The sequence below is a fragment of the Telmatherina bonti genome, assembly GCF_933228915.1.
Source record: "Telmatherina bonti genome assembly, chromosome: 21".
Lineage (NCBI taxonomy): Eukaryota > Metazoa > Chordata > Actinopteri > Atheriniformes > Telmatherinidae > Telmatherina > Telmatherina bonti.
The window spans coordinates 4,763,679-4,790,553 of record NC_136630.1 but is presented as its reverse complement, the minus strand read 5'-3'; the positions used below and the strand labels follow the sequence as shown (position 1 = coordinate 4,790,553).

Sequence of the window (26,875 nt, the reverse complement as noted above, 5' to 3'; positions counted from 1 at the left end):
AGTACAGAGCTACAGCCCCGATAAGCTCTGATAGAAACACAGCACTCAGCTGCATGTTAATGCAGTGGAACTACCTCATTTGGTCTAAATTCAGCCACTGCAGCACCTGGTTTAAACAATGAAGATGAATTTGTGTATTTATCTGAAAGTTTATCAGTAGCTGACCAACATAGCCGACAAGTTTAATGTCATCCCTTTTATGTTGTCATGTTTGGAGTCTCTCCTGGGAACTGGGGGTTATTTCTACTTAGGATCAGTTATATTGTTGCCCCCAGAGCACCGAGAAGCAACTTCCTGATTGTGAAAAGTTTGAAAAAAGCCTTTATGTTGTGCTGATTTGGGTTAAAATCTGCAAAGGTGTGTTTATTTATCATCCAAATGGGCTTTTAAAGATCATTTTTCCTGATGGCAGCTGCTGAGAATGAAGCTGTAAAAGTGGCCAGGCGGATTTCTTCACTATAAAGATGTGTTCAGCTCTTCACATTTACAGATGCAGCTGATAATGATCTGCAAATTCATCAGGACGAGAAAGTTTTTCACCCTGTCACAAGTTTTATGATCCTTTGGTGGAATAAGAAGTTCAAATCGAACTTCGTTCTGATGCATAAAGAGAACACCTGCTGCTCGTGTCCAAAATAAAGCCTATTAATAGCACTTAGCACCGTCCACAGGTCGGGTCAGCTCATGTTAAGGCTGATAGGGAATACAGTTGTGAGGAGAGTAAAAAAATATGCATTCTTAGAGGTTCAGCAAAAAGATAACCCCAAAACCTGATCCTGCTCCCCCAACATACGTCTACACAGCCCTTATACACATGTTAGTATTCAGAGAAAGTGCACTGAAACAAGTCAATGTTTGATTGTAATGAAAAAGTTAGCAGAGGATGTTTTTTCCTGAAGCAGAACTACCTGCAGCAGCAGTTCATTGTCAATAAGTCGCTTCTCCACAGCAGCTGTTAGTCTCGCCACATCAAAGACATTCTGAGTCGGTGAAGTTCGGCTCGACGCCGTCGCCGCTGTGTGAACTTTTCCAAACTGACTCAACGTTCGATGCCACCGAGGAGCTCACTCTTTCTGAATGTAAAACTACACGCTGAATGTTCGCTGCTTTTGTAGAACTCGGTCGTCATGTGAGTCTGTGGAGCCGAGGCTTCGCTGGGGGCTGAGGGGGAGGAGTGTTGGGCTTGATTCTGGCTGCTGGAGGAGGGCTGGGCTTGACCGGAGGTACAGGTGGAGGACTTGGTTTGGCTCCTTTGTACTGGGAAAACAACACAAGATGGATTCAAAACATTGATAAAGGCGAAGGTTTTGGTTTTTTAAAATTGTATTTTATCCAAAAAAAGATTTGCATGACTGCAACTGTAAGACCGACCGCTTTGGTATGGTGGCCTTAAAGGGACACCCAAAAGAAAAAAAAAATACAGCATTTCACCAAACATATTGATGGCTTTGACAGATAAGGATGTAACAACGGTTCTTGTTTGTGATTGGACTGAACCATAGACTGTATTTAAAAGATGGACATAGCCTGAATTGAAGCTCGGTGGGCGGTTCCTACCTTCACCATCTTGGCAGGGGCATGCGCGTCGTCTCGCCAAGAAAATACAAATATAGGCAAAGAGGTGGAGCTGAGAGGGGGGCTGTGAGCGTCATGGTGGATGATTGATATCCAGCGAACTCCGAGCTATCTGTAGCTAAGAGCTAACCGAGCTAATGGGAGCTAAACAGGTAACCAGGCTAAAGCAAAGTCACGTTGTTAACCGGCTAAAAACCACGGTTGTTCTACGTTATTCCTACTTGAAGCGGGAGATCGGGTACTTGTCAATCAAAAGGACACGCCCCTAAATATGCCAAATTTTGAGATTAAATTACTTTTAAACGGGCAAGTTAGAAAAAAGTTCACTCCCCCCCACAGTTGTCATTAAGGTAAACCTGACCTATTAAACCTAAAATGGATTTTTGTACCAGGTTGTAAACATGTTTATTTCTGCTGTAAACATGTTTATTTCTACTGTAAACATGTTTATTTCTGCTGTAAAGTTGGTCTTTTTAACATGGGAGTCTACAGTTTTATGAACTTCCACATGTGCTTCACTTTTAACCGCCGGAGGTTGCCGCCTGTGCATAAGAGATGTAACAAATGTTCGTGTACACTTAGCATTGTGCCGTCAATCTCAGAAGATATGATGCCGGTGCTGTTCTTAGTTTCTTCTTCTTTAGCTTTAGACAAAGATTTACTTTGTGATGGAGTGAAACTAAGTGTTAAACTGTGAAGAACAGTACACCTGTTGTTTTTGTTTTTACACCTGTTCTTGGTCCTTATTGTCAAACAAACTCTCATCGTTACCAGGTGGAGGCACCTTTCGACCAATCAGCTGTCAGTTGACTGGTAGCAGCATCTCCAAAGCATACAGTATGTGTCATTAGCTTTCTGAAGAATTGCTGGCCTGTCTATGCAGGCCAAGAGCACCATAGATGGAGACGTCAGTGAAGGTCTAAGTTTGGTCTTAAGCGAAACATTTCCATGATAGCCGAATCAGCTGATAACACTTTTGTAAAAGCATTCATAAATCCATCCTTTGGGCATGAATTCCTCATTCTCTGGCTTTTTACCACCGGTCATACTTTCACTTTAGTATGACTAAACCCCTGTTGACTTTAAGACAGAAAACAGGTCTAAGGGATTTGTGAGGGGGACTGCAGTTTTATGCACTTCCGCTAGGCTTCACATTTAACCGCCGGAGGTTGCCGCTTGGATTGAACCCAAGTCAGTACCAGCAGTTCAGTTTCATTTCCTGTTTCTGTAGCGTGCAACACGTGTATGACCCCTTAAGATAAGAATATCTGCATTGTTCCCTGAGCTGTCTGCATCACTGCCCTCTTCATGCAACAGCACCGCACTGAAGCTGGTTTCTGATTGGCAATTATAGGTTAAGCCAGAAAAGAGTCGTTTTTCTGATTGTATTATTTTGTATCTGAAAGTGTAAAAAGTTCAGATTTGACCATTTAGATTCTTTTCTGTTGTTTTTTTCTGTAACTGCTGATTTGGAAACTATTGGTCAATAAATGCTACAAATATTTTTAGTTTAAAGCAAAACCACTTAACTTTAGCAGGTTTTCACCCCTAATCAAAGCTAATTTATCATCCATCTTTCATCCTGTCTCTTCTCTGAGCTCTATTCAGCCATTAAAAGTCAGTTTGGTGCATTATCTCTTTCTTTTCCTTGCTTCTTCCGATTATGTCCTCTTGGGTTTCTCTGCTGAATCAGGGGTAATATGTTTTTACTAAGTTTTGGATATGTAGAAAATTAGCCAAAATACATATATATGTGAATGTATGTATGTATGTATGGGTGTACGTATATATCGACATATAACTCACCCGTTCTTCTAATATGGCTTCTTATCTAAATATCTCAGGGACAAATATGAGCATGCGCCCCCCCCCCCTCTTTTTTATTTTTTTATTTTTCATTTTTAAATGTGTTTGTTGATTTATTTGCGTTTGTTAAATGTCTTAAGACTGAGCATGTTATATGGATTAAATATTTAAATTGTGAATAAAAAGAAAAAAAAAATGGCCAAAATATTGGCTTTGATGTATTTCTATGACTTAAGAGTTAAAAGTAATCCCACAGCAACCCATTATTCACGATAAGAATAAATACATTTTTATATATTTAATAAATTGTCATCAAGCTGGGATTTAAAAGGACAAAATCCTCAAAATTATTTAATGTTTAATAGTTTAGAGCAGGGCTGAGATATATGAAGCAAAAATCAATATGTTAAATTTTTTAGGCTATTTCCACAATGTTGTGCCGACCTGCTCAAGAGACTATGTTCCAAAAACTTGTCATGTGCACCAAAACAGCCAAAATGCCGACCGAAAGAAGAAGAGAAATTCCAATGGAGAAAAATATCCATATTGATTGATTAGGATTAAAAATATTCCCAAGGTAGTTTTATACTGGTCACAGTCTGAAAACTTTTTTTTTGTGTCCTGAAATATATTTTAACATTTTCTTGTTACATTGAAGACATTTTTTTCCACAAGAATCCAAACAAATTAGTCAAAGTTCCTTAAAGTCTGACTAAATCGGAGTAAATGGAGATTAGAAGAAGAAAGAAAACCTTGTCTTTGTGTCGTAATTTGACGGTATAATGAATTTTAGTGAAAAAATTATTAATTTTTATGCAAACTGTGGCACCCCCTGAATTCATGTAGATCAACAGCAGATAATCATTTAATCAGATAATTATGCTTTTCATTTTCCACATTGCCATTCTTATCTTATAAAGCATTTTGTTTTTCCACAAACATAAAATCCCAAAGAAAACCCATTTTAAAGTTTGGTATTTAAGATACTCACCGGGGTTTTATTTAGAGGTGGTAAAGGTTTGGATGGAGGTAGAGGTGGGGGCTGTTGTGGAAAAGACAAGAAAGTTAGATGTTGCTGTTTTCCATGTATTCTTTTATTCTTTACATGTACGTACATTCTAAACATTTCTTTTATTTTTTTTTTTACACGGAGGAGCAAAATGTCAGAAGTTTCTGTTGTAATATTTTACTTCAATTATGTATTTAATCACTGTTTTACACACATTCGGAGATAAATCCACACAGCACAAAATGAGTATTAAAGCTGGAGTAGGTAATGTTGCGGAGCTAGCAAGATCTGAAAGTGGCGCCCTGTCTTGGCCCCTCCCCCTGTACTGGCTCCTCCCCCTATATTGACTCCTCCCCCTCTAGTTCTGCTCCTTGCGTGATCCAAGGCTTTTTTTCTTCCCTCCATCAAGGAGGTTGTGCTTTTACTGGCTTTTATCGGTTTGTGTTCAAGATAACTCAAAAAGTTATGGATGGATTTTAATTACATTTTCAGGAGTTGTTGGAAATGTGAAAAAGAAGAACTGATTTAATCTTGGTGGTGATCCGGATCACCGTTTGGATCCAGGAACTTTTTAAAGACATTGGCCGAGGTTTGCGCTCTCCGAGTGTTTTTTTATTCGCAGCTTTTTCCACCAACGATTTTCTCTTTCTCGGCTGTTTAGCAGGAGGAGGCAAATAAACCGAGCCAGGTTGGGAAATCCTTCCTGCATTTTCTCAGCCATGTTTGCCTTCCGAGTTTCTTCTTCACTACTTTGTATTTTCATCCTAACATGCTGTTTATATGCAGGGTGTGGCCATCAGGTATGCGCTGCTGGAGGGGGAGGAGGGGAGCCGGGAGAAGAAGCTTACAAAATATAAGAAATAAACAACTTCATTTGGGTCGGAACGTTTGGATTCATCAGTTTTTACAGATTTACAGTAAACTGAGGGGTGTAAGTATATTTCTTATTGTTCATGATTACAGAATGTATAGACTACTATCAGGACAAGGGACCACTTCACCCAGAGTAAAAAAAAATCTCTCTGAGCAAGATTTCTTACCCCAGCTTCAACCCTAAGCTGCATAACGAACAAAGAGTTGGTGTTGCTCTATGAATAACGAAGAATTGTCCCTTTTAAGCTTCATGTTTTTTTTGGTTGTTTTTTTTTCCATTTTTCAGAATTTATCCTACAGTACGTGATGGTTCCATTCGGTTTCCACCACAACATCACAATGAAAATATCACAATTTGTAGCCAAAAGGTGACAAAACTAATTAACAGAAGACATCAAAATAAAAAAGACTGATCAGCACATCAGAAACTATTTGACTGTTTAACGCTTGGCTTGCAAAAACTTTGATGCATCTTTGGCATTGACAAGTCTAGGCCATTACAAACTCCAAGCAGAGAAATTTATTGTTGCTCTCGACCTGTTTTGACCGTTCTTGCAGTTTGTCCTCAACACATCATCCAGGCAGAATTTTTTTCTTGTGTGGTTTCTGACAACTATTATGTGATTGGATGGAAATCTGAAGTGAGCGTTATCACTGCGGAGAAATGTCAAATTCTGTTGAATCAAATTATTCAACAAGGTTGAATTGATAGTTTTAAGAATCAGCGAGTTGAAGTAGCGAGGAAGTACGAAAATCGTGTGGTTTATAAAGACATAGCCCTGCGATTGATGTGGTTATTTGCGAAGTACATAATAACTGGGCCAGAACTTTGTTCGTGTTCCTGCCAACTTGGAAAAATTCTTCTCTTCTTGCAGTATTTGTAAGCTCACTTTGAAAAGAGAGTTTCTGAGGCTCAGATTGTCTGTTCATAGATAAGTTATCGAAGACTGATATAGCAACTGTTTGTCTAAACCAGGTATCACCTATTCCAGACCTCTTGGGTCAGTGTTCTACAGGTTTTCTATGACTCACTGCTGCAACACAACTGGTTCAAATTAAATGGGTCTCCATCAGCTTTTTGTCAAGTTCTGCACAAGCTTACCAACAACCCATTAATTTGAATCAAGTGTGTTGCAGCAAGGAAACATAAAAAACCTGAAGGACACTGGCTCAACAGGTCTGAAGTTGTAGATCTTGTAGATCCCAAATCTTAATGGAGGCCAACTAGGAAGTAACTAAATATGCAAAAACACTGATGGCCATTAGGAGCCGGCTCCGAATAACCATTACCAACAAAAATGGCATCAACCTCCTGTATTGGCAACAAGTCATTATGGCTTCGTTATGACTTGTGTTGTCTTCTTTTGTATGGTCACTTTGCACTAAACAAAGACCATAACGATGATGGCCAAATGCAGAGCTGCAAGCTTCAAACCACAGTTCTCAAACCGCAGAGTAAAGCAACAGTCCATGTTTTTACAAGTTTAAGCATCTGATCTGGTGCACTGGCATATTCCAGTCCTTCAATTAGAAACAGATAGCTTTTCCCATGTATTATTTAATATGACTTCTGAACTTTGGAGGAGTTTCAGGATCTCAGTTTGTGACTATCTGATCTGCAGTTTGAATTATGCATAAAATCGCTTTGAAAGATTAAAAAGCGAAAGCTTACCTGCTTAAGTTCAGAGGTAGACGACGGGGATGATGCTTTCTGTGGAACCTGGATGATATGAAGAAATGATTAAATATAGTAGTTTAAAGAGAAACTTCAACTTCCTCACATGGATAAGATCAATGTACCTGTGGAGCAGGTCCGCTGGGAATAACAGTAACCATCAGAGGACTGCATGCTTGTGTTGCTGTTGACGCCATGAAAGTAGGTTGGCTGATCGGAGGTCTTACTTTAACACTCGCTTCTCGAAATATCGGGTTCAGTTTGCCCGAAGCTGACTGCACTTTCCTGTGAAAATGGAATTTATTGAGCTGGGAATTGACGGAAAACCAACGAATCCAAGCCTAAGAGAAAATACCTTTTATAGGTGTAGTTGTCCATGTTGTCTTTTTTACAGCACATCAGCCCTGCAATCACCATGGTGATGACCAGGAGGGTTGAGAGCGATGCACACACACCAGCTACTATCACATTCTGACCTACGGACATGAATGGGGGAATAAAAACAGCACTCGTTAACACACACTTCGTTTACTGCTAAAATCTTTTTCTTTGTGCACAGAGGTCTTTCTTTTCGATCTTCCACTACCTTGGGGTTAAACTAAATACTGTTAAGTTGGTTGCACTTTCCACTTCGAGCACCTAGATGGCACTTGATTTTTCCCACTTGGTGTAGTATTCAGGCACTTTTTGAATTACATGAGCATTACACTGGCCAGCATTGAAAGGTACTGGTTTTCCTAAACTGGCCACATTAGCACTTAAGCTAATAGTAGTCACTAAAGGGCTTCACATTGTTGTCTATGTTATTTGTTGGTGCACAACAAATGCACGTGCATACTTAGCATTGTGCCGTCAATCCAGAAGTATGATGCCGGCGCTGCTCTTAGTTTCTTGTTCTTTAGCTTTAGACAAAGATTTACTTTGTGATGGAGTGAAACTAAGTGTTAAATTGTGCAGAACAGTACACCTGTTGCTTTTGTTTTTACACCTGTTCTTGGTCCTTATTGTCAAACAAACTCTCATCGTTACCAGGTGGAGGCACCTTTCGACCAATCAGCTGTCAGTTGACTGGTAGCAGCATCTCCAAAGCATACAGTATGTGTCATTAGCTTTCTGAAGAATTGCTGGCCTGTCTATGCAGGCCAAGAGCACCATAGATGGAGACGTCAGTGAAGGTCTAAGTTTGGTCTTAAGCGAAACATTTCCATGATAGCCGAATCAGCTGATAACACTTTTGTAAAAGCATTCATAAATCCATCCTTTGGGCATGAATTCCTCATTCTCTGGCTTTTTACCACCGGTCATACTTTCACTTTAGTATGACTAAACCCCTGTTGACTATAAGACAGAAAACAGGTCTAAGGGATTTGTGCATTGGCTTTGTTTTTGGATACATTCGTCTCCTTTTTCAGTCTCCAGCATAGGTTAAAGTGCATCTGGGTCAAACTACAGCCCAAGCTGCCAATTAAAATGAATCCATGAGTTTAATGCTCACAGAAAAGATTAAAATATATTAAACAGGTTGGATAAAGCACTTAAATGTGGTGTGTTACTCAGATTCCTGTATACTTTTCTTTTTATACTAATCCTCTAGTGTATGTAAAATAGCAAATTATAATTTTTTTGTCTCATAAGATTTACAATGCTGCGATGGACTGGCGAGCTGTCCAGGGTGTACCCTGCCTGTCGCCCAAAGCCAGCTGGGATAGGCTCCAGCTTCCCCGCAACCCTGAATTGGATTAAGCGGTTTAGAAAATGAATAAATGAATGAATGAAGATTTACAATGCGAGGCTTTTTTTGTGATTAGCATTTTTTATTTGCTTTTCTTTCTGTAGGTATTTATAGATCACCCAAACCAACATCTGTTCATTTAAATTAAGTCATCATATCATAAACTAATCCATCCATGCCTCAATATGTCAGAAATATGAGTTCATAAAAGAAGGAAGTGAAACTTCTGGTGACAAAAAACATGATAAAAGCCACATAAGATCAGAACTTGTTTGTTAACCAGAAAACTGAGTAAGATTCTGGAGAAAACTAAAACAGCTTCCTCAGATATCTGCTTTCATCATGTTACTTTCGCAAGGACAAAAAAAAAAAAGAAAAAGTTCAAGTTCTCCTTAAGAGAACAGAACAGTTGCATAGTCACTTTGCATGTTTGCTAAAGCTGGAAGAAAGTCTGATATGGTGAAGACATTCCAGTCAATGCTGCAGTATACATGAGATCATTTGATGAATCATTCATGTGTCTTACTGGAAGAATGATTCACCATCCTGGTACCATGCAGGACGTTTTCACCAGGGCTACAGAGTTTTATGTGAATCAGAGCAGCAGCCAAACACGAAAGAAAGCTGCTGTTTTAAAGATTTTCTGGAGTTGATTTGACAGAAATTATCTGTACCTTGATGTATATCTGCATACTGTATGTTACAGTAAGGTGGAGCCCAGCCGGGGTTACAGTGGCACTCGTTCTTGTGATTACACTCCTAAAAAGAAAAAACACATACACAGTAGTGAAATGCAAATATGCAGTTTTAGAGGGACGGATCCTTTAACGTGTTTACTATTTATGGTCACCTGACAGATCAAATTTGTGGGGGAAAAAACTATCAGGAGATGTGTGCACATTTCTTTAAAATGAGGTCATAATGGTTTAAAGTGGAAATTATGGTCATAAATGGACTGAGGTCGCTAAAATAACAATCTTACCCCTTTGTTGTTGCATTTCTTAGAGCAATCCTCCTTTTTGCCGTAAACGGACTCATCCACACATCTGTTATCAAGGCAAACCTGGATACAGATGTTTAAATTCAAGCAAAACAGCTAGCATTAATTTTAAATATAAATCCTGTTAAGTGCACTTTATTAGGATTTTACCTTATTTGGTCCACAGCTAGTTCCTTCAGGCACCATATCAATGTTCCTAGTCTTATCGTCCTCCATGACTATCTTACATTCAATGTTGAAAACTGTGTAGGCTCCTCGTTTTCCGGTGATAGACTCACCCCCTCCAACACAAAAAATAGATCCACACTTCAGATTCCTAAAAGAAAAATAAAATTAGAAAAAATTCTGCCACATTAAAATCTACCCAGCATCTATCTGGATCTGTGTGAACATTGGAACGTACTGTGGGGAGCAGGAAATGTAGCTAGATTTGTTTCTCCCGCAGTTTGCGCCTTCCTCACCCCGTTTGTTCAGGTTGAAACACAAATCAGGTCCAACTTTGGTTCCTTCAAGAACAAACAATAACATGAGAATTTGATTAAAATTTTCTGTTGTTAAATATTGCATACATTTTATATGTGTTTTAAAGGTCTAAGTGGAGGCTAATGCTCAGAATTGCTGAGAAAAACTTTCTCTGTCTTCTTGACTGACTGCCCCAGTGAAGATCTGGATAAAAGTCACACCTGGGGTTTCACAACATCAATGTCAGTCCAATAAAAACCATCCAGCCATCCATCTTCTGCCGCTTATCCTGGGTCTTCCCCGGGGTCTCCTCCCAGAGGGACGTGCCCAGAATACCTCACCAGGGAGGCGTCCAGGAGGCATCCTGACCAGATGCCCGAGCCACCTCAACTGGTTCCTCTCGATGCGGAGGAGCAGCGGCTCTACTCTGATCTTCTCCCAGATTACCGAGCTCCTCAACCTATCTCTAAGGGAGAGTCCGGCCACAATGCGGAGGAAACTCATTTCAGCCGCCTGTATACGAGATCTCGTTCTTTCGGTCACGACCCACAGCTCATGACCATAGGTGAGGGTAGGAACGTAGATTGACTGGTAAATCGAGAGCTTCGCCTTCTGGCTCAGCTCCTTCTTCACCACGACAGACCGGCGCAGAGTCCGCATTACTGCAGACGCTGCACTGATCCGTCTGTCGATCTCGCGCTCCATCCTTCCCTCACTCGTGAACAAGACCCCGAGATATTTAAACTCCTCCACTTGAGTTGCTAATTCTCATCCCAGCCGCTTCACAATCGCCTGCGAATCGCTCAAGTGAGAGCTGGACATAACAACCAGATGAAGCCAACAGGACCACGTCATCCGCAACAAGCAGAGACCCAATCCTGAGGTCTCCAAACCGGATCCCCTCAACACCTCGGCTGCGCCTAGAAATTCTGTCCATGTAAGTTATGAACCTAATCTGTGATAAATACCCCATACCCTAAGAGTACCCTCCACAGGAGCCCCCTGTGACACAGTCAACCACATTCTCCAGGTCCACAAAGCACAAGTAGACTGGTTTGGCAAACCAAGGCCCCTCCAGGACCCCAAAGAGGGTATAGAGTTGGTCCACTGTTCCGCGACCAGGACGAAAACCACACTGCTCCTACTCCTGGCGGGTCTCATCAAGCCCCGGGGCCTTGCCGCCAGAGAGCTTTTTGACCACCTTAGCGACTTCAGCCCCAGAGATAGGAGAGTCCACCCCTGAGTCCCCCAGCTCTGCTTCCTTTTTGTAAGACGTGTTGGTAGGATTGAGAAGGTCTTCGAAGTATTCCCTCCACCGACCCACAACGTCCCGAGTTGAGGTCAGCAGCTCCCCACCTCCACTGTACAGTGCTGATGGAGCACTGCTTCCCCCTCCTGAGCTGCCGGATGGTGGACCAGAATCACCTCGAAGCTGCCCGGAAGTCTTTCTCCATGGCCTTGCTGAACTCCCCCCATGCCCGAGTTTTTGCCTTGGCGACAGCCGAAGCCGCATGCCGCTTAGCCTGTCGGTACCCATCAGCTGCCTCCAGAGTCCCACAGGCCAAGAAGGCCCAATAGAACTCCTTCTTCACCTTGACGGTATCCCTCACTGCTGGTGTCCACCAACGAATCCTGGGATTGCCGCCACGACAGGCACCAACGACCTTACAGCCACAGACTCTGCCAGACGTTCCCAGCAGACCCTCACAGCACGTTTGGGCCTGCCAGATCTGACCGGCTTCCTACCTCACAATTTGAGCCAACTCACCACCATGTGGTGATCAGTTGATAGCTCCACCCCCCTTTTCACCCGCGTGTCCAAGACATGTGGCCGCAGGTCTGATAATACAACTACAAAATCGATCATCGAATTGCGGCCCAGGGAGTTCTGATGCCAGGTTTACATATGGACACTCTGTTCGAACATGGTGTTTGTTATGGACAATCCATGACAAGCACAAAAGTCAATAATAAAACACCATTTGGGTTCAGAGGGGGGGGACCATGCCTCCAAATCACTCCCCTCCAGGTCTCACTGTCATTGCCCATATGAGCATTGAAGTCCCCCAGCAGAACAATGGGGTCCCCAGACGGGGCACCCTCCAGCACTCCCTCCAAGCACTCTAGAAAGGGTGGGTACTCTGAACTGCTGTTCGGTGCATAAGCACAGACAACAGTCAGAACCTGTCCCCCAGCCCGAAGGCGGAGGGAAACTACCCTTTCGTCCACCGGGGTAAATCCCAATGTTCGGGCACCAAGCCGGGGGCTAATGAGAATGCCCACACCTGCTTGGCGCCTCTCACCATGAGCAACTCCAGAGTGGAAGTTCGGGCAAGGGAGCATTTATGTCCATGGTGGTTGTCATCATAGGGGTCTTTGAGCATACTTAGTCTGGTCCCTCCCCTAGACACCTGTTTGCCATGGGTGACCCTACCAGGGGCATAAAGCCCCTGAGAACATAGCTGCTTTGGGAAACACAAACCCCTCCACCACGAAAAGGTGACGGCTCAGGGAGAGGCCAAAAACAAACAAAAAAATCCTTTGTGGTACAAAAAACTGTATTAATTGTATCAAGCCCCCATTCTTCATGGGGGCCTGTCCGGGATGTTACAATTAGCATTTTCAAGGAACAACTTTTAGCCTTGAGGATACTGATACAATGTAAAACTCCCTTGGTCAATGTGTCTGTCTTTAATCCTCTTCAACCCACGCTTCATTTCATTTACCTGATGTTGGATGCTACTTTCATTTTGTTTGTTTTGCTTTGATAGTTGAGCTGTGTGTTAAGTAGTGTAAACTTGTGGTTGTGCTACCTTCTTGGCCAGGTAATTCTTGAAAATGGATTTATAATCTCAATGAGGTTTTTTAACAAGTTTTTTTAAAAAAAAGGATGGAAATAAAAAAAACTATGTAAATGACTGCAGTCTATTACAAGTCATATGACTTAAAAAAAAGTGTAGACCTCTGCCTATTTATTTTAAGACATTTATTTGGTGTCTTTTGTTTATTTTTTTCTGTCTAAATACATTTTAAAAAGTGAAATTGAACCTATTTAACTGATGTGTAATTTCACTTGTGTGAAACTGTCTTAAAAAGTTCAAGACAAATAAAATAATAATAATAATAATAATAACAATAATAATAATAATATATTACCTTCAACAACACATTCTGCCCAAAACTAATTTAACTTATCGGCTGCCAGGCATTGTTGCAGCAGAGAAACCCAAGCGTTTTGGAGCCGTTTGGCTCATCTTTCATTATTATGGAATATAGGTTGCTGATTTTGCTAGGTGCTTTGGGGCATCTTTAGGATGCACACTCATTAGCGTATCACAACATGTTGGGTGCATGCTCGGAGGGCACATTTGAAGGCGTTTTGACACGTGCCCTGAATAATTGGCTTTCTCTATACAGAAACCATAAAACACGTCTTTGGCAGCCAACGTTAACATGTCCTGATAAGATAAACATGGGACAAATAAGAAGACTACTCATTCTTCCTGGTGTTCTACATAATACGTCAGGGCATTTTCAGACATTTCTGATTCTTATCTTCTGCAGGATTACTTCATTTTTAGTCTTTTATGTAATGCACAATAATTACGAAAGCTCTCGCAGTTTTTTCTTAGAAAGAGTTATTCACTTTTATGTGCATAAATAACCGAAGCTCCTGGAGGCTTAGCTCAGCTGGTAAAAGGAGAAGAAATCCCTGTTTTCTCTTTTTGAGAAACTTTTTTTCTATTTGTGAGAAACAACACATGTACCGTCTCCAAACAGCCTCCAGCAGTGCTGCTCTCGTGTGGGACACTGGCCGTTGTAGCAGAAGCCTGGCGCCTGGTTGTAGCAGGGTTTGCCGTTCATCTGGAAGACATCTTCGGGACAATCCTGTGACTCTCCGGTGCAGTATTCAGGCAGGTCACAGCCACTGGCAGAATTCCTGCACACACTGCCGGCTGCACTGAACTGTGGGTTAAAAAACATGGTGGGCTAAGAAAGAAGAACCTGTAGGGTTTTTGTAGGTCTGGACCTCTAGTGTTTACTATTATTAGCTTGATCCTGTGGCACATTTCCAGTCCTTGGAAACGTCATTGGAGGAAGGATGTGGTGAAGAACAAAACATAGAAACAGCAGGATACCACCCTCTGTTTCCTGTTATTATGAAAGTGTTGCTGATTAGAAAAATCATATTCATGTCGTCAGTGAACAGCCAGAGGCTGCTGTGTCTGTATGAGAGGCCTCTCTGTATGTTGCTCTCAGCTAGCTTCATGAACAGTGTTGTTATTCAGGCTAGCAGCAAAGTTGTGAGGATGGGAATGTCTTCTGCTGAGGCTGTTTTGGTTGGTTCAGTGGCATAGACTGCAGATGCATTATACTGATTCATGGAAAATATCCCAACATTCATTTTTGTAACCACTTAGTTCAATTCAGGGTCGCGGGAAGCGGGAGCCCATCTCAACAATCATTGGGTGCATGGAAGCGTACACACTGGACAGGTCGCCAGTCCATTGCAGGTGGAACGGGAGATTCGCATCATGATGAGGTGGAACGGGAGATTCGCATCATGATGAGGTGGAACGGGAGATTCTCATCATGATGAGGTGGAACGGGAGATTCTCATGGCGATGAGGTGGAACGGGAGATTCTCATGGTGATGAGGTGGAACGGGCGATTCTCATGGTGATGAGGTGGAACGGGAGATTCTCATCATGATGAGGTGGAAAGGGAGATTCTCATGGTGATGAGGTGGAACGGGAGATTCTCATGGTGATGAGGTGGAACGGGAGATTCTCATGGTGATGAGGTGGAACGGGAGATTCTCATCATGATGAGGTGGAACAGGAGATTCTCATGGTGATGAGGTGGAACGGGAGATTCTCATGGTGATGAGGTGGAACGGGAGATTCTCATGGTGATGAGGTGGAACGGGAGATTCTCATCATGATGTGGTGGAACGGGAGATTCTCATGGTGATGAGGTGGAAAGGGAGATTCTCATGGTGATGAGGTGGAACGGGAGATTCTCATGGTGATGAGGTGGAACGGGAGATTCTCATGGTGATGAGGTGGAACGGGAGATTCTCATCATGATGAGGTGGAACAGGAGATTCTCATGGTGATGAGGTGGAACGGGAGATTCTCATCATGATGAGGTGGAACAGGAGATTCTCATGGTGATGAGGTGGAACGGGAGATTCTCATCATGATGAGGTGGAACAGGAGATTCTCATGGTGATGAGGTGGAACGGGAGATTCTCATGGTGATGAGGTGGAACGGGAGATTCTCATGGTGATGAGGTGGAACGGGAGATTCTCATGGTGATGAGGTGGAACGGGAGATTCTCATGGTGATGAGGTGGAACGGGAGATTCTCATGGTGATGAGGTGGAACGGGAGATTCTCATGGTGATGAGGTGGAACGGGAGATTCTCATGGTGATGAGGTGGAACGGGAGATTCTCATCATGATGTGGTGGAACGGGAGATTCTCATCATGATGTGGTGGAACGGGAGATTCTCATCATGATGAGGTGGAACGGGAGATTCTCATCATGATGAGGTGGAACGGGAGATTCTCATGGTGATGAGGTGGAACGGGAGATTCTCATGGTGATGAGGTGGAACGGGAGATTCTCATCATGATGAGGTGGAACGGGAGATTCTCATGGTGATGAGGTGGAACGGGAGATTCTCCTGGTGATGAGGTGGAACAGGAGATTCTCATGGTGATGTGGTGGAACGGGAGATTCTCCTGGTGATGAGGTGGAACGGGAGATTCTCATGGTGATGAGGTGGAACGGGAGATTCTCATGGCGATGAGGTGGAACGGGAGATTCTCATGATGATGAGGTGGAACGGGAGATTCTCATGGCGATGAGGTGGAACGGGCGATTCTCATGGTGATGAGGTGGAACAGGAGATTCTCATCATGATGAGGTGGAACGGGAGATTCTCATGGTGATGAGGTGGAACGGGAGATTCTCATGGTGATGAGGTGGAACGGGAGATTCTCATGGTGATGAGGTGGAACAGGAGATTCTCATCATGATGAGGTGGAACGGGAGATTCTCATGGTGATGAGGTGGAACAGGAGATTCTCATGGTGATGAGGTGGAACGGGAGATTCTCATGGTGATGAGGTGGAACAGGAGATTCTCATCATGATGAGGTGGAACGGGAGATTCTCATGGTGATGAGGTGGAACGGGAGATTCTCATGGTGATGAGGTGGAACGGGAGATTCTCATGGTGATGAGGTGGAACGGGCGATTCTCATGGTGATGAGGTGATACGGGAGATTCTCATCAGGATGAGGTGGAACGGGAGATTCTCATCATGATGTGCAGCAAACGTGCTTCGTCACCATGGAACAAAATCTCCAAGGAATGTTTCCAACACCTTGTTGAATCTATGACAGAGCGGAAGGAAAAACAGATCCAACCCAGCAGTTGGAAGGACGACCTGATAAAGTGGTCACTGACTTTGTTATATCTATTTCAAACTTCTATACTGATTATTAATGTTAACTGTTGTGACAAAATATAATTTGTCTGAGGGCTGCTGTGGGCTGACCTCGGGGCTCTCTTTGTCAGACTCATGTTCCAAATGACTCCAAAGTAGGTTTGTATCAGCAGCGATACCTTTATTCTTTCCATCCACAGTTCCAAGATCAGATTCAACGATTGAACAAACACTGTACTTGTGCTGACTAAACAGACTTCTACAAAATATGTGATGCGCAATACTCGGTCAACAGAAAATTTGACCACCACCAAGCTCACCCTACCTGCTTAAGCATTCATCTAAACACCGGTGAGTTGGTACCTTTTAAACTTTGTGACACACATACAGATGCCCACTAACACACACACCACCTTGATGCTGATGCTGAGCGTCACTTGTACCACCTCATCAATATCACAAAATATACTATTATGGCTCCATTTTCACAAACTCAACACATGTACAAATATTTTTCTGGGTTTGAGTGTAAGTAACGTCACTGTACATAAATAGGATTACTGAGCAGAAACAATACCTGACAGTTCTCACAACACTGGCCATGAGCACACTGGGAACCTTCAGCAAGACGGCATGTTGATGCATCGCAGCAAGGGTTGTTGCATTCCTGGAAAGAAATGAAAAAAACAAAGTATATTTTTAAACTTTGTAGGTTTGTGTACCTAGTTACAGCAACTTTAGTTTAAAGTGGAACTATTCTGTGCATTTCAGGCTAATTTATTTTTATTTCTGAGACCAGAAGGGCTGGGATTGATGGAGTTATTGTCACAAATGGCTTTATTTACTTCAGACCGACCCTCTCCGTAGGCTGTCAGATCAGCCTGCGGGCAAAACGAGTGGATTGAGACTCTTCCGCATTAAGCCCCGCCTCCCGCCACTGCACTACATCGGGAGCGCGCACCGCACCTGCTTTCACCGTCATTGTAACGTCTCATAAACAGAAGGATTAGGCTCATATGAACTCAATAAAAAAACAAACTACAATGTCAACACATAGCATCCAGCCCTACATGTTGGAACCTGAATCAGAGCCTGAAAACGAAGTGGAAAACAGCAACCCACAGCAACGAATGCAGCAGGATGTCTCTCTTTGGTAAACTCACCAGCCATCGTTGGAAATAACTTTATCCCACGTTTTCCACCCACCTGATGTATTTGTACATGTCCTTGTTAACCAGTAGAAGGTAACCAATCACCGAACCTTATCCCCCGGGACGTCACAAGGATTTCCACGTAGAAAAAAACTCTCTAAAACGACGCGTTTTTCGTCGCCATGGAAACCGAACGGAGAGAGTGCTGGAACTCCACCTCAAACTCAAACATGCGTTTAGGTGATAAAAAACAGTGCCGTTCACATGTCTGATGAGGATTCAACACTGTAACACTGTAGAAAGCTCAGAAAACTCCAAATACCATCATAGGAACCCTTTAATCAGATCAGCTTTGAATCTTCATAATAAGCTGCTTCGGGTTAAAAATTCTTCCTTCTTGATGACACATGAGCACACCAGATAACTACTTTAATTTCCAGGCCTCAGCTCTGCACATGCACACATGCTTTCCTCTTTTTTTCAATTATTGCTTCACACAGGAAACTACAGCAGCCAGCAAAACAACTCCAAAACCCAAGATTCACCGCGTTTTAACAGCCCAAATATGACAACGGATGAGTTTTACCTCCACTGTGCCACAGTCGCACTCCTCTCCAGGGTCCAACAGGGCGTTCCCGCAGTGAGGACCCACAACGGTGGTCTTGACAGAGCCGGGTTTCTGCAGGCAGCTGGGCTGAGCTCGTTCCATGAACTCGGCGAGCTGCTGCACGCTACAGCTGCTGAAAAACTCAGGAAAGGCATGACTCCCCGTCCTGAACGGGGAGAAGATGCAGGTGTTTTCATGTCAGCTCCAGTATGCGAAGATAGCATACATGAAAATGTCCATAATTTTCTATTTCATTTAACTTTTATTGAAACAGATGATCCTGTTGGGACCCAGTGTTGCTTTTTATAGAGAGACTGGTTTCAAATAAAAAGATGAAGTAGTGATGTAAGCACAGGAGGCTTGAAAAACAGGAACTAGCTCTCAGTGACCATTTAACAAAGTCATTTGTAAGTCTGCAAACAGAATTAAATCACACTATTTTAGACACTTTTGTCGCGTATTCCATGATGACGGAGCAGAAAAGAAGAAAATCTTCAGAAGTTCTGTACAAACTGATGGAACCAAACATCACAAAGTCCTTAGACACCACACTATGACTGCATTACTAATGTGACATATAATCTATTAAATAAGAGGGAAAGAAACCAGAAATAGATTTATAAATTAAACTTTGTCAGTGGACTACCCTCCATGAAGACCAATGAATATTATAGGTGCTTATAATCCTTAATGCCACATTATAAACATCATCCAACAGATCAGTTTTATCACAATAGTCCAGAAGGGTAATATGGTGGTTAGTTAGCTAAATCAGAAAAAACATCAACTGTTTATGAAAAAGAACCCCAACTTCAACCTGAGTTTCTTTAAGCTGAAGCATTTAAAGAATGTTAACTGTAGGAGGACAGTAATAAATAAGCGTGTCATCTGCATAAAAATGATCAAATGCATTTATATATTGACCAACGTTATATAACAGTGTGGGTCCAAGAACAAACCCCTGTGGCACTCCAAACAGTTCAAGAGCTGGAAAAGAGACCATTAAACTGTCCAAACTGCCTACAGTGAGAGAGATAACTAAACCAGACCTAATTCTGACATAAAATGCTGTGTTCCACAGTATCGAAGACTTTTCATAAATCAATCAAATCTATAGATTGCCAAATTTGTGTATTATAAATGGGCTGGCGAAGTCACAGCTTGTAATTCAGAGAAAACTGGCAAAGTTTACAGCATGCAACACAAATGAAAAATAAACCAAACTTTAGTCGTATTACCGGAGTTTTCCCGCCATCACGCAGTTCTCGCTGCTGTAAGACGGACCGCACACACAGCCGGCGGCATCGTGGGACAAGCCGAAGTTATGCCCCATCTCGTGAGCAATGGTGGAGGCGAGGCCTATTGGGTTGTCATGGTGATCCTGGAAGAGAGATGGAAATCAGCGGCTTTACCTTCATCCAGATGAAAATAAAACCTGCTACAGAGAAGTCGGAGCTCATCGCCTCCACCTGGTTTACTCCGCCTGAGTTGTCAGTGCACATGGCGAACTTGTTCGCCAACCCCACTGTGTCTCCGTCGAAGTCTTTGCCACTGTTGAGGACAAGTCCAGCATGAGGTCAAAGCAGCAGCAAACCATCATCCAACATCTGCTCTGATCCGCATCACCGATCCTTACGTCACAAACTGGGCGTTGTCGTGCTTCGTCCTGTGCAGAAGTTCCTTCTGACGCCACACCAGGAAGTTGTCCAGAGTCTTCTCCGAGTTCACGTCCACGGCGATGTAGTCCCTGTACGACCAAATCTCTAAACCCACCAGCATGACACGGATGTTCAGAGGCCGGTAGAGCTGCAGAGAGAGGAGGCAAACGTTGCCGTCTACGCTAAAACATCCTGAAACAGCCGGAGACACGTTTACCTTGTCGATGTGGTTCACAGCTCCAAGGATGCGCGACTTGGTCTCTTTTCCGTATCGCTTGTACTGCAGGAGGAACAAGAAACATGATGAGATTCATGCTGTGACAGAAGTACAGGCGTGATGGAAATATTTACCTCCGTGTTATCGACCACCACGAAGAGCTCGACGAACCTGTTGGGGCCGACGAGGGGTTTCGTTTTCTGAGGACACAAAAAGACATGAAGACTGTGCAGAAAGGTCTGCATGTCGCATCGCAGCGCTTGGTTCTTCAGCATACCCAAGATCTGGATCTGAAGAGCCCTGCAGGCGGAGGGCCCAGGTCCTGGTCCTGGTCCTGGTCCATGTCGTACAGCAAGGTGGTGTTGGAGGAGGAGCCACAGGTGGGACGGCCACTGGTTTTCAGATCCTCCTCCCTGTAAACGGCATGGTCCCCATCGTCGGTCAGTCCAAGCGGTTCGATCAGGTAGACCTGCTGCCGGGCCCTCAGGAAGCCGCTGTGCACCGTCACATGAAATAACGTGATTTACAACAGAAACCTGACGCAACAACAGTCTGGAAACACAGCAGCAGCTATCATACAGAAAACACTGCTAAAGGAAGACAAATGGAACAGATGGGAAATATTTAGATGACTAAACATGACCAAGGAACACATTTCACACGCCTGTCACAAAGTTTTCGCATGAAAACAACAAAGAGGAAATGAGCTGTAAAAGTCCGTTGACTTTCCAACCTGATGCCCGAACAGATGCCGACGCTGACCGAGGAGTCGGCCAAGCCTTCCATGTGTCCGTGGTAGAAGCAGTGCTCCTGAGACAGACACAGACTGGTTCAGACTTCATGAATCACACGTCCATAACGCTGCATTTTTACCATGTTTGGTTTAGTCACAAGCAGCGTGAGGCCGAACACACATGCAGCATTCACATTTCTACTTCTGTCTCAGATACGTATTCATTTATGTGCAGACTGCAGAGTCATGAGCGTTAAAACGAGCTTCAAGCTAAAAGCTAAGCTTGGAAACAGCAATAATACAGTTTGACTTAAGGCACTGGAGTTTAGCATGAAAAAATCCATACAAGTGTTTAAACTCATCATTTCTGAGAACAAAATGGCCAAAACTATCAATAGATAGATGAATAAAACATTAGATTCTGTGTTCAGCATGTTGAAGTTCCATTTAAGACAATTCCAGAAGTTGGAATGGACTTAAAATGTTGAAATTTTCAGAAAGCAAAAAGAAAAAAACAGACTGATTTTCCACTTTGTAAGTAAATAAACAAGTTTCCAGCAGGCGTCTAACCCGGTTAGAAAAGCCTTCTTATCATACAGCAAATAAATGCAGGAATAAATTCTAAAAGAAAACTGTATAAATATCTGAACAAATCTTTAAATAATTAGAAATTAATAACCTGAAAAGTTCATGAATAAATGCATAAATGTCAGAAGAATTTAATGCCAAATAAAATGCATAAAATATGGAATTATTTATTATTATTATCTGATGATTGTTTAAGTTTTTTAAGAAGTTACTTATTAACTTTCAGATGTTCAGTTTATTTGCAAAGTTACTTTTTAATATTCTGACCTTATTTATTCTCCACCTATTCATAGTTTTTATTTATTTTGGTCATATGCATTTTTCATTTTAAGTAGATGATATTTAGGTGATGCCGTAAAATCTCACCTCCTGTGGTGACGTTGTGATCCTCTTTCCATCCTCTGAATAGTGAGTTTCTGTGTAGCTTCTCCCAACAAGATTTCTGTAACAACCAGGAGGGAAATAAGAACTTTTTATCTGAAAACTTTCACACATCGCCTCGTTTTTATTATTTTAGGCTGAATGTAAGGTTTACTTGTTTTTCTCCAGATGTATGGTGTGATTTCTCCCTTCGATGGTCAACTCGTACCGAACTCTGTCGGGATAAAGCTGCAGAAAACCCAAATGGTTCATGATCGCAGCTTTTAGCTGAGTGAAAGCAGCATCGTAATAATGCAAAGTACAGCCGGAGGTGAAGTTCATTTGCAAAATATCGAGAGACTTTTACAGCAAGAAATGATGCTTTTGAGATTGTTTATGAAAATAAATTTGTTCATTTGGTTTAAATGTACAAATTTATCAGATCTAAATAGTCGAAGCTTCAGTTTTCTGTGAAGAAATTAAGCAGAGTAGAAACAAACCACAAGAAAACTGTAAATATTCACTGAAGCTTCGGCTGTCCTCTCCTGACTGCACACATCGGCATGTTTGTGACGTTTCCAGGGAACAAATCCGCCCACACTGAGGAGACTGCAGGTAGAATACGTTACCGGGTCATCCTGCAAACTCCTCGTTCGTCTCTCTTGGCGCCTCTGAGGTCGGACCACCTCGTAGCGCTGCACATGCGGCAACAACCCCGAGCTGGACAGGAAACAAACTGCACACCACAAAGTAATGTCATTACTCAGCATCATGCAAACAAACGGCGTCTTTTCATCCCAGTCTGCTGTTTATTTACTGCTTTTTGTGTGGAAGAAGTTGTCAAGTCATTACTTTCCAACTGATAAAGGTTTATATTCTGTCAATAACGCATCAAAGCAGCATTTCCAACTTAATTCACATTCAGTTTTACTTGTTTTGATGAAGAAATTGTCTCCTTAAACTCAGGAAAATCATCAAATTCTAAAAGTTGTGGGGAAATGGGAGATGAGTTATTTAGATGTGCAAAAGAAAGTCTCTACAAATCTGCTTTATTCTGTCTGGACCTTCTTCAACAAGCTGTCTTGTGTCTCTTTAAGTCTTTCATGCACAGTGGTCACTAAAGAGGAAACCTATTTATGAGCTTTTTCTTGCATATTCATGAATGAGGAGGATGTGTTTGTAAAAAAAAAACACTTCAGTGGATGTTAGTGAGTCATCCAATACACAACCACTCACTGAGGAATACATAAATATATACCTGAATATAAATGCATATATTGTAATGACGCAAGTTTGCCTTTGTGATCATTAGGGATAAAAATTATACAGCTATATTTAATAAATTACATACTTAAGATAGTTATGGTTATATATTATTTTCTAAAAATATATAAGACATTAAAATAATAATAATTTATTGCATTTCCCTTTGGGATTAATAAAGTATTTTTCATTTTATTTCATTCAAAATAATTAAAATAAATTAAAAATATCACTAATAAAATGTATAATTGCATATGTCTGTAGAGGTATAAAAAAACTTATAGAAAAAAACTTTTGAGGAATAGTTTTGGACATGATGTTGCATGTTCGCATCTGCCATTAAACGCAACTCATGCTTTATATTATACACACACACACACACTTCATTCATATACACACCTGCCTATTATAAAGTAGCTGTTATCTGTGAGTTTAATCATCAGTAGCTGCAGTCATGTTGTTGTAAACAGTTGTGCTCATATTTATTCATATTTATTTATATTTATTCATACCCTTTCATTAAAGAAGGAAAAAAAACAGCTGCCTGTAAAATAAGATGAAATTGAAGTAATAATAAATAAAAATGTTATGAAAATTATGACATTATTTTCTAATTCTGTTTTGTTGAAGAATCCTTTAATGTTTCCGCTCCAGTCAGGTGTTTTCTGTTCCTCTCAGTCAGACTTCTGCACCTGTTGACAGGTATTTTGTCCCACCGTTCAACAGAAAAGTCTCTCATTTGTCCAGGACACATTTGTTTGTTTGTTTGTTTGTTTTTTTCTTCAACTCAATTAAATGAAAAAACAGTGTCTTATATTACTGAATTATATTTTTGCAAATTTCTAGTTCTTGTTCCTGTTTTAAGTCTCCAGTTATTTGAGTGACTGTTGTAAATTCAGCTTTTCTTTAAAGTGGAACTATTATGTTCATTTCAGGCTAATTTATTTTTATTTCTGAGACCAGAAGGGCTGGGATTGATGGAGTTATTATCACAAATGGCTTTATTTACTTCAGACCGACCCTCTCCGTAGGCTGTCAGATCAGCCTGCGGGCAAAACGACAAATCACCTGCTTTCACCGTCATTGTAACATCTCATAAACAGAAGGATTAGGCTCATATGAACTCAATAAAAAAACAAACTACAATGTCAACACATAGCATCCAGCCCTACATGTTGGAACCTGAATCAGAGCCTGAAAACGAAGTGGAAAACAGCAACCCACAGCAACGAATGCAGCAGGATGTCTCTCTTTGGTAAACTCACCAGCCATCGTTGGAAATAACTTTATCCCACGTTTTCCACCCGCCTGATGTATTTGTACATGCCCTTGTTAACCAGTAGAAGGTAACCAATCACCGAACCTTATCCCCCGGGACGTCACAAGGATTTCCAAGTAGAAAAAACTCTCAAAAACGTCGCGTTTTTCGTCGCCATGGAAACCGAACGGAGAGAATGCTGGAACTCAAACTCAAACTCAAACATGCGTTTAGGTGATAAAAAACAGTGTCGTTCACATGTCTGATGAGGATTCAACACTGTAACACTGTAGAAAGCTCAGAAAACTCCAAATACCAGAATAGGAACCCTTTAATGAAAGGGGATGAAGACATATGAGCATAACTGTATTGCTGGCGTTGTTGTTTGTGTTTATCGTTCCCATTCATGTGGGTGCTCTTTATGGTTCCTTGCTTTGTTTTCTTACAGAGGTTGGAAGCTGTTACAGTAACTTTACAGATGTGGGGGCTGGTTGTCTGCTTTGGCCTCCACAGTTCTGGTTTTTTTTTCATCTTTAACATCTCTGCAAATTTAAAAGAGTAAAAGTTGAGGTTTTAAAGGGAAGCTTATATCCACCAAGCTTTACTTCCGTTATGTCCGTATCTCCCCTCTGCCAACAAATGTTTGGCATTGTGTTGGAAAAGTTGAAGAAAAAAAGAAACAGTTCCCCAGACACCTGGAAGGACTTTCCACACCTCTTCTGCCTTTTGTTCCAGATGATCCCCTGCTCCCTCAGTAATGTTTCTCCCTCCATCAGACCTGTTGCCATGACTTTCAGTCCAATTCTTGTGCTATTTGTCACACTTTTCTCCCTGTTTTCCTTCTATAAGAATGGCTTCTTCAGACCCGACACATCTTCCTTTGTCCTCCACTTACTCCCGTGTTTTAAGGACAGACACGCTGCACACCATGCTGAGAAGTGCAAAGTTTCCACTGAAGGCTGGTTGGAAATATACAATTTTACATCTGTCAGGCTGTGTCATCTCTTTTCAGTTGTCACAGATGCAACTAAAGAAAAGGGAACAAACTGCTACTAACAGCCTGTTGCAAAGATAAAGTGCTCACAGACATTATCTGCAGATAAACAGATGCAGGAACTAAAACGTAGCTGAAAAATACAAAGAAAACTTGGAAAGATCTTTAGAAAGTCTGAAAAATTACTGATCAAAGATTACAGGAAAGTCGGGAAGCAAAAGCTTGCATGGCATAACCTTAAGATGGGAAATATGAGGTTAAATTATTAACTTAATCGACATATATGTGGTGAGATAAAGTGTTTTTATGAAAGTATCAGAGGCAGAAATTCAGCAGTTTAAAGTAAAAGTATTCTCTGTAAAGTTAGAATAAAAAGTCTCACCGCAGAACAGCCACAGCGACAACAACTTCTCCCCCATGATGCTGCGCTCTGCTCGGACACCGCGCCGCGTCCCTCCCGTCACCGCGCCGCCGCATGCGCGCCGCCGCATGGGCGCCGCTGAGGCTCCGCCTGCGGCAGACTATCAGCGACGCAGCTGTCACTGCACTTCCGGCGCTACTGATTTCAAAATAAAATGATCCCGCGTGTTTGTTTTTTTTTCTTTTGTTTTTTTTGTTTTGTTTTGTTTTGGGTTTTTTTTAAAGAAGACAAACTGGTTTGTTTGTATCTTATTTTTGTTAATAATTTACAAATTCATAACCACTATTTTCATGTATTTATTTCTATTCTTTTTGTTATTGTTCATTTTTCATTGGTGCAGCCAGAGGCGCCATGTGGGGGGAAGTTAGAAAGATCTAAGGGCCCCATGACTTGATAGGGGCCCAAAAAGATGTACAAACTATATAAGAAAATCATTAAACCTTTATTAAAAGTAAGAAATACTTTCTTTCAAAGGTTGTAATAAAGTATAGCAGAAATATAAAGTGATAAACCATTTATATTCAAATAAACTAGTTAAATGTATGCGCTGTGATTTGACCCTTTACAGGGCACTCAATGAAATACCTTCAGATTAGAAATTTTAACCTAAAATTGTCCTGCTGGTATGAACCAAGACCTCCATTCTGGTGTTACATTAACAGAAATAACAAAATAGTTTCATGCTGAATATGAAAGGAAACAAAGTGATCAAAAATAGTCACTTGCCCCATAAAGGGTTAAACACAGCCCTTTATTACTCCTATGAAAAGCTATTTTTATTACCTTGAAGCAGAAACAAAAATCTAAAATTTGTGATCAAGTGGTCGGACCCAAAATTCCTGGCGGCGCCGCTGGGTGCACCTGATTATTCTGTTTTTTCTTACACATGCACCAATAGATCACCAGTAGAATAATAGCAGAGTGAAATTCCCTAAATGTCCCTTTGTGTGCGTATAATCACAGGAACATTAAAATGTTTCTGCTGAATGTGCTATCATTTCAATGATCAATAAATAAACTGTTTTCTTTAGAGA

General features: G+C 41.7%; 1 protein-coding gene across 1 annotated transcript; it reads right to left on the bottom strand.

Annotated features, from left to right (window-relative positions):
• Positions 1-604: 604 nt before the first annotated feature.
• Positions 605-25,868, bottom strand: adam8b (ADAM metallopeptidase domain 8b). The gene is made up of 23 exons (XM_079261155.1): positions 25,803-25,868; positions 22,535-22,641; positions 22,081-22,154; positions 21,912-21,987; positions 20,958-21,034; positions 20,502-20,718; positions 20,359-20,424; positions 20,225-20,287; positions 19,986-20,155; positions 19,819-19,900; positions 19,588-19,730; positions 18,329-18,515; positions 17,169-17,258; positions 13,900-14,098; positions 10,074-10,176; positions 9,821-9,986; positions 9,653-9,733; positions 9,345-9,429; positions 7,294-7,414; positions 7,064-7,223; positions 6,936-6,983; positions 4,373-4,423; positions 605-1,257 (listed from the first exon to the last, which is right to left on the bottom strand). The coding sequence occupies exons 1-23, from the start codon at positions 25,837-25,839 to the stop codon at positions 1,126-1,128; spliced, it is 2,535 nt and encodes an 844-aa protein (XP_079117281.1). The 5' UTR covers positions 25,840-25,868; the 3' UTR covers positions 605-1,125.
• Positions 25,869-26,875: the final 1,007 nt, after the last annotated feature.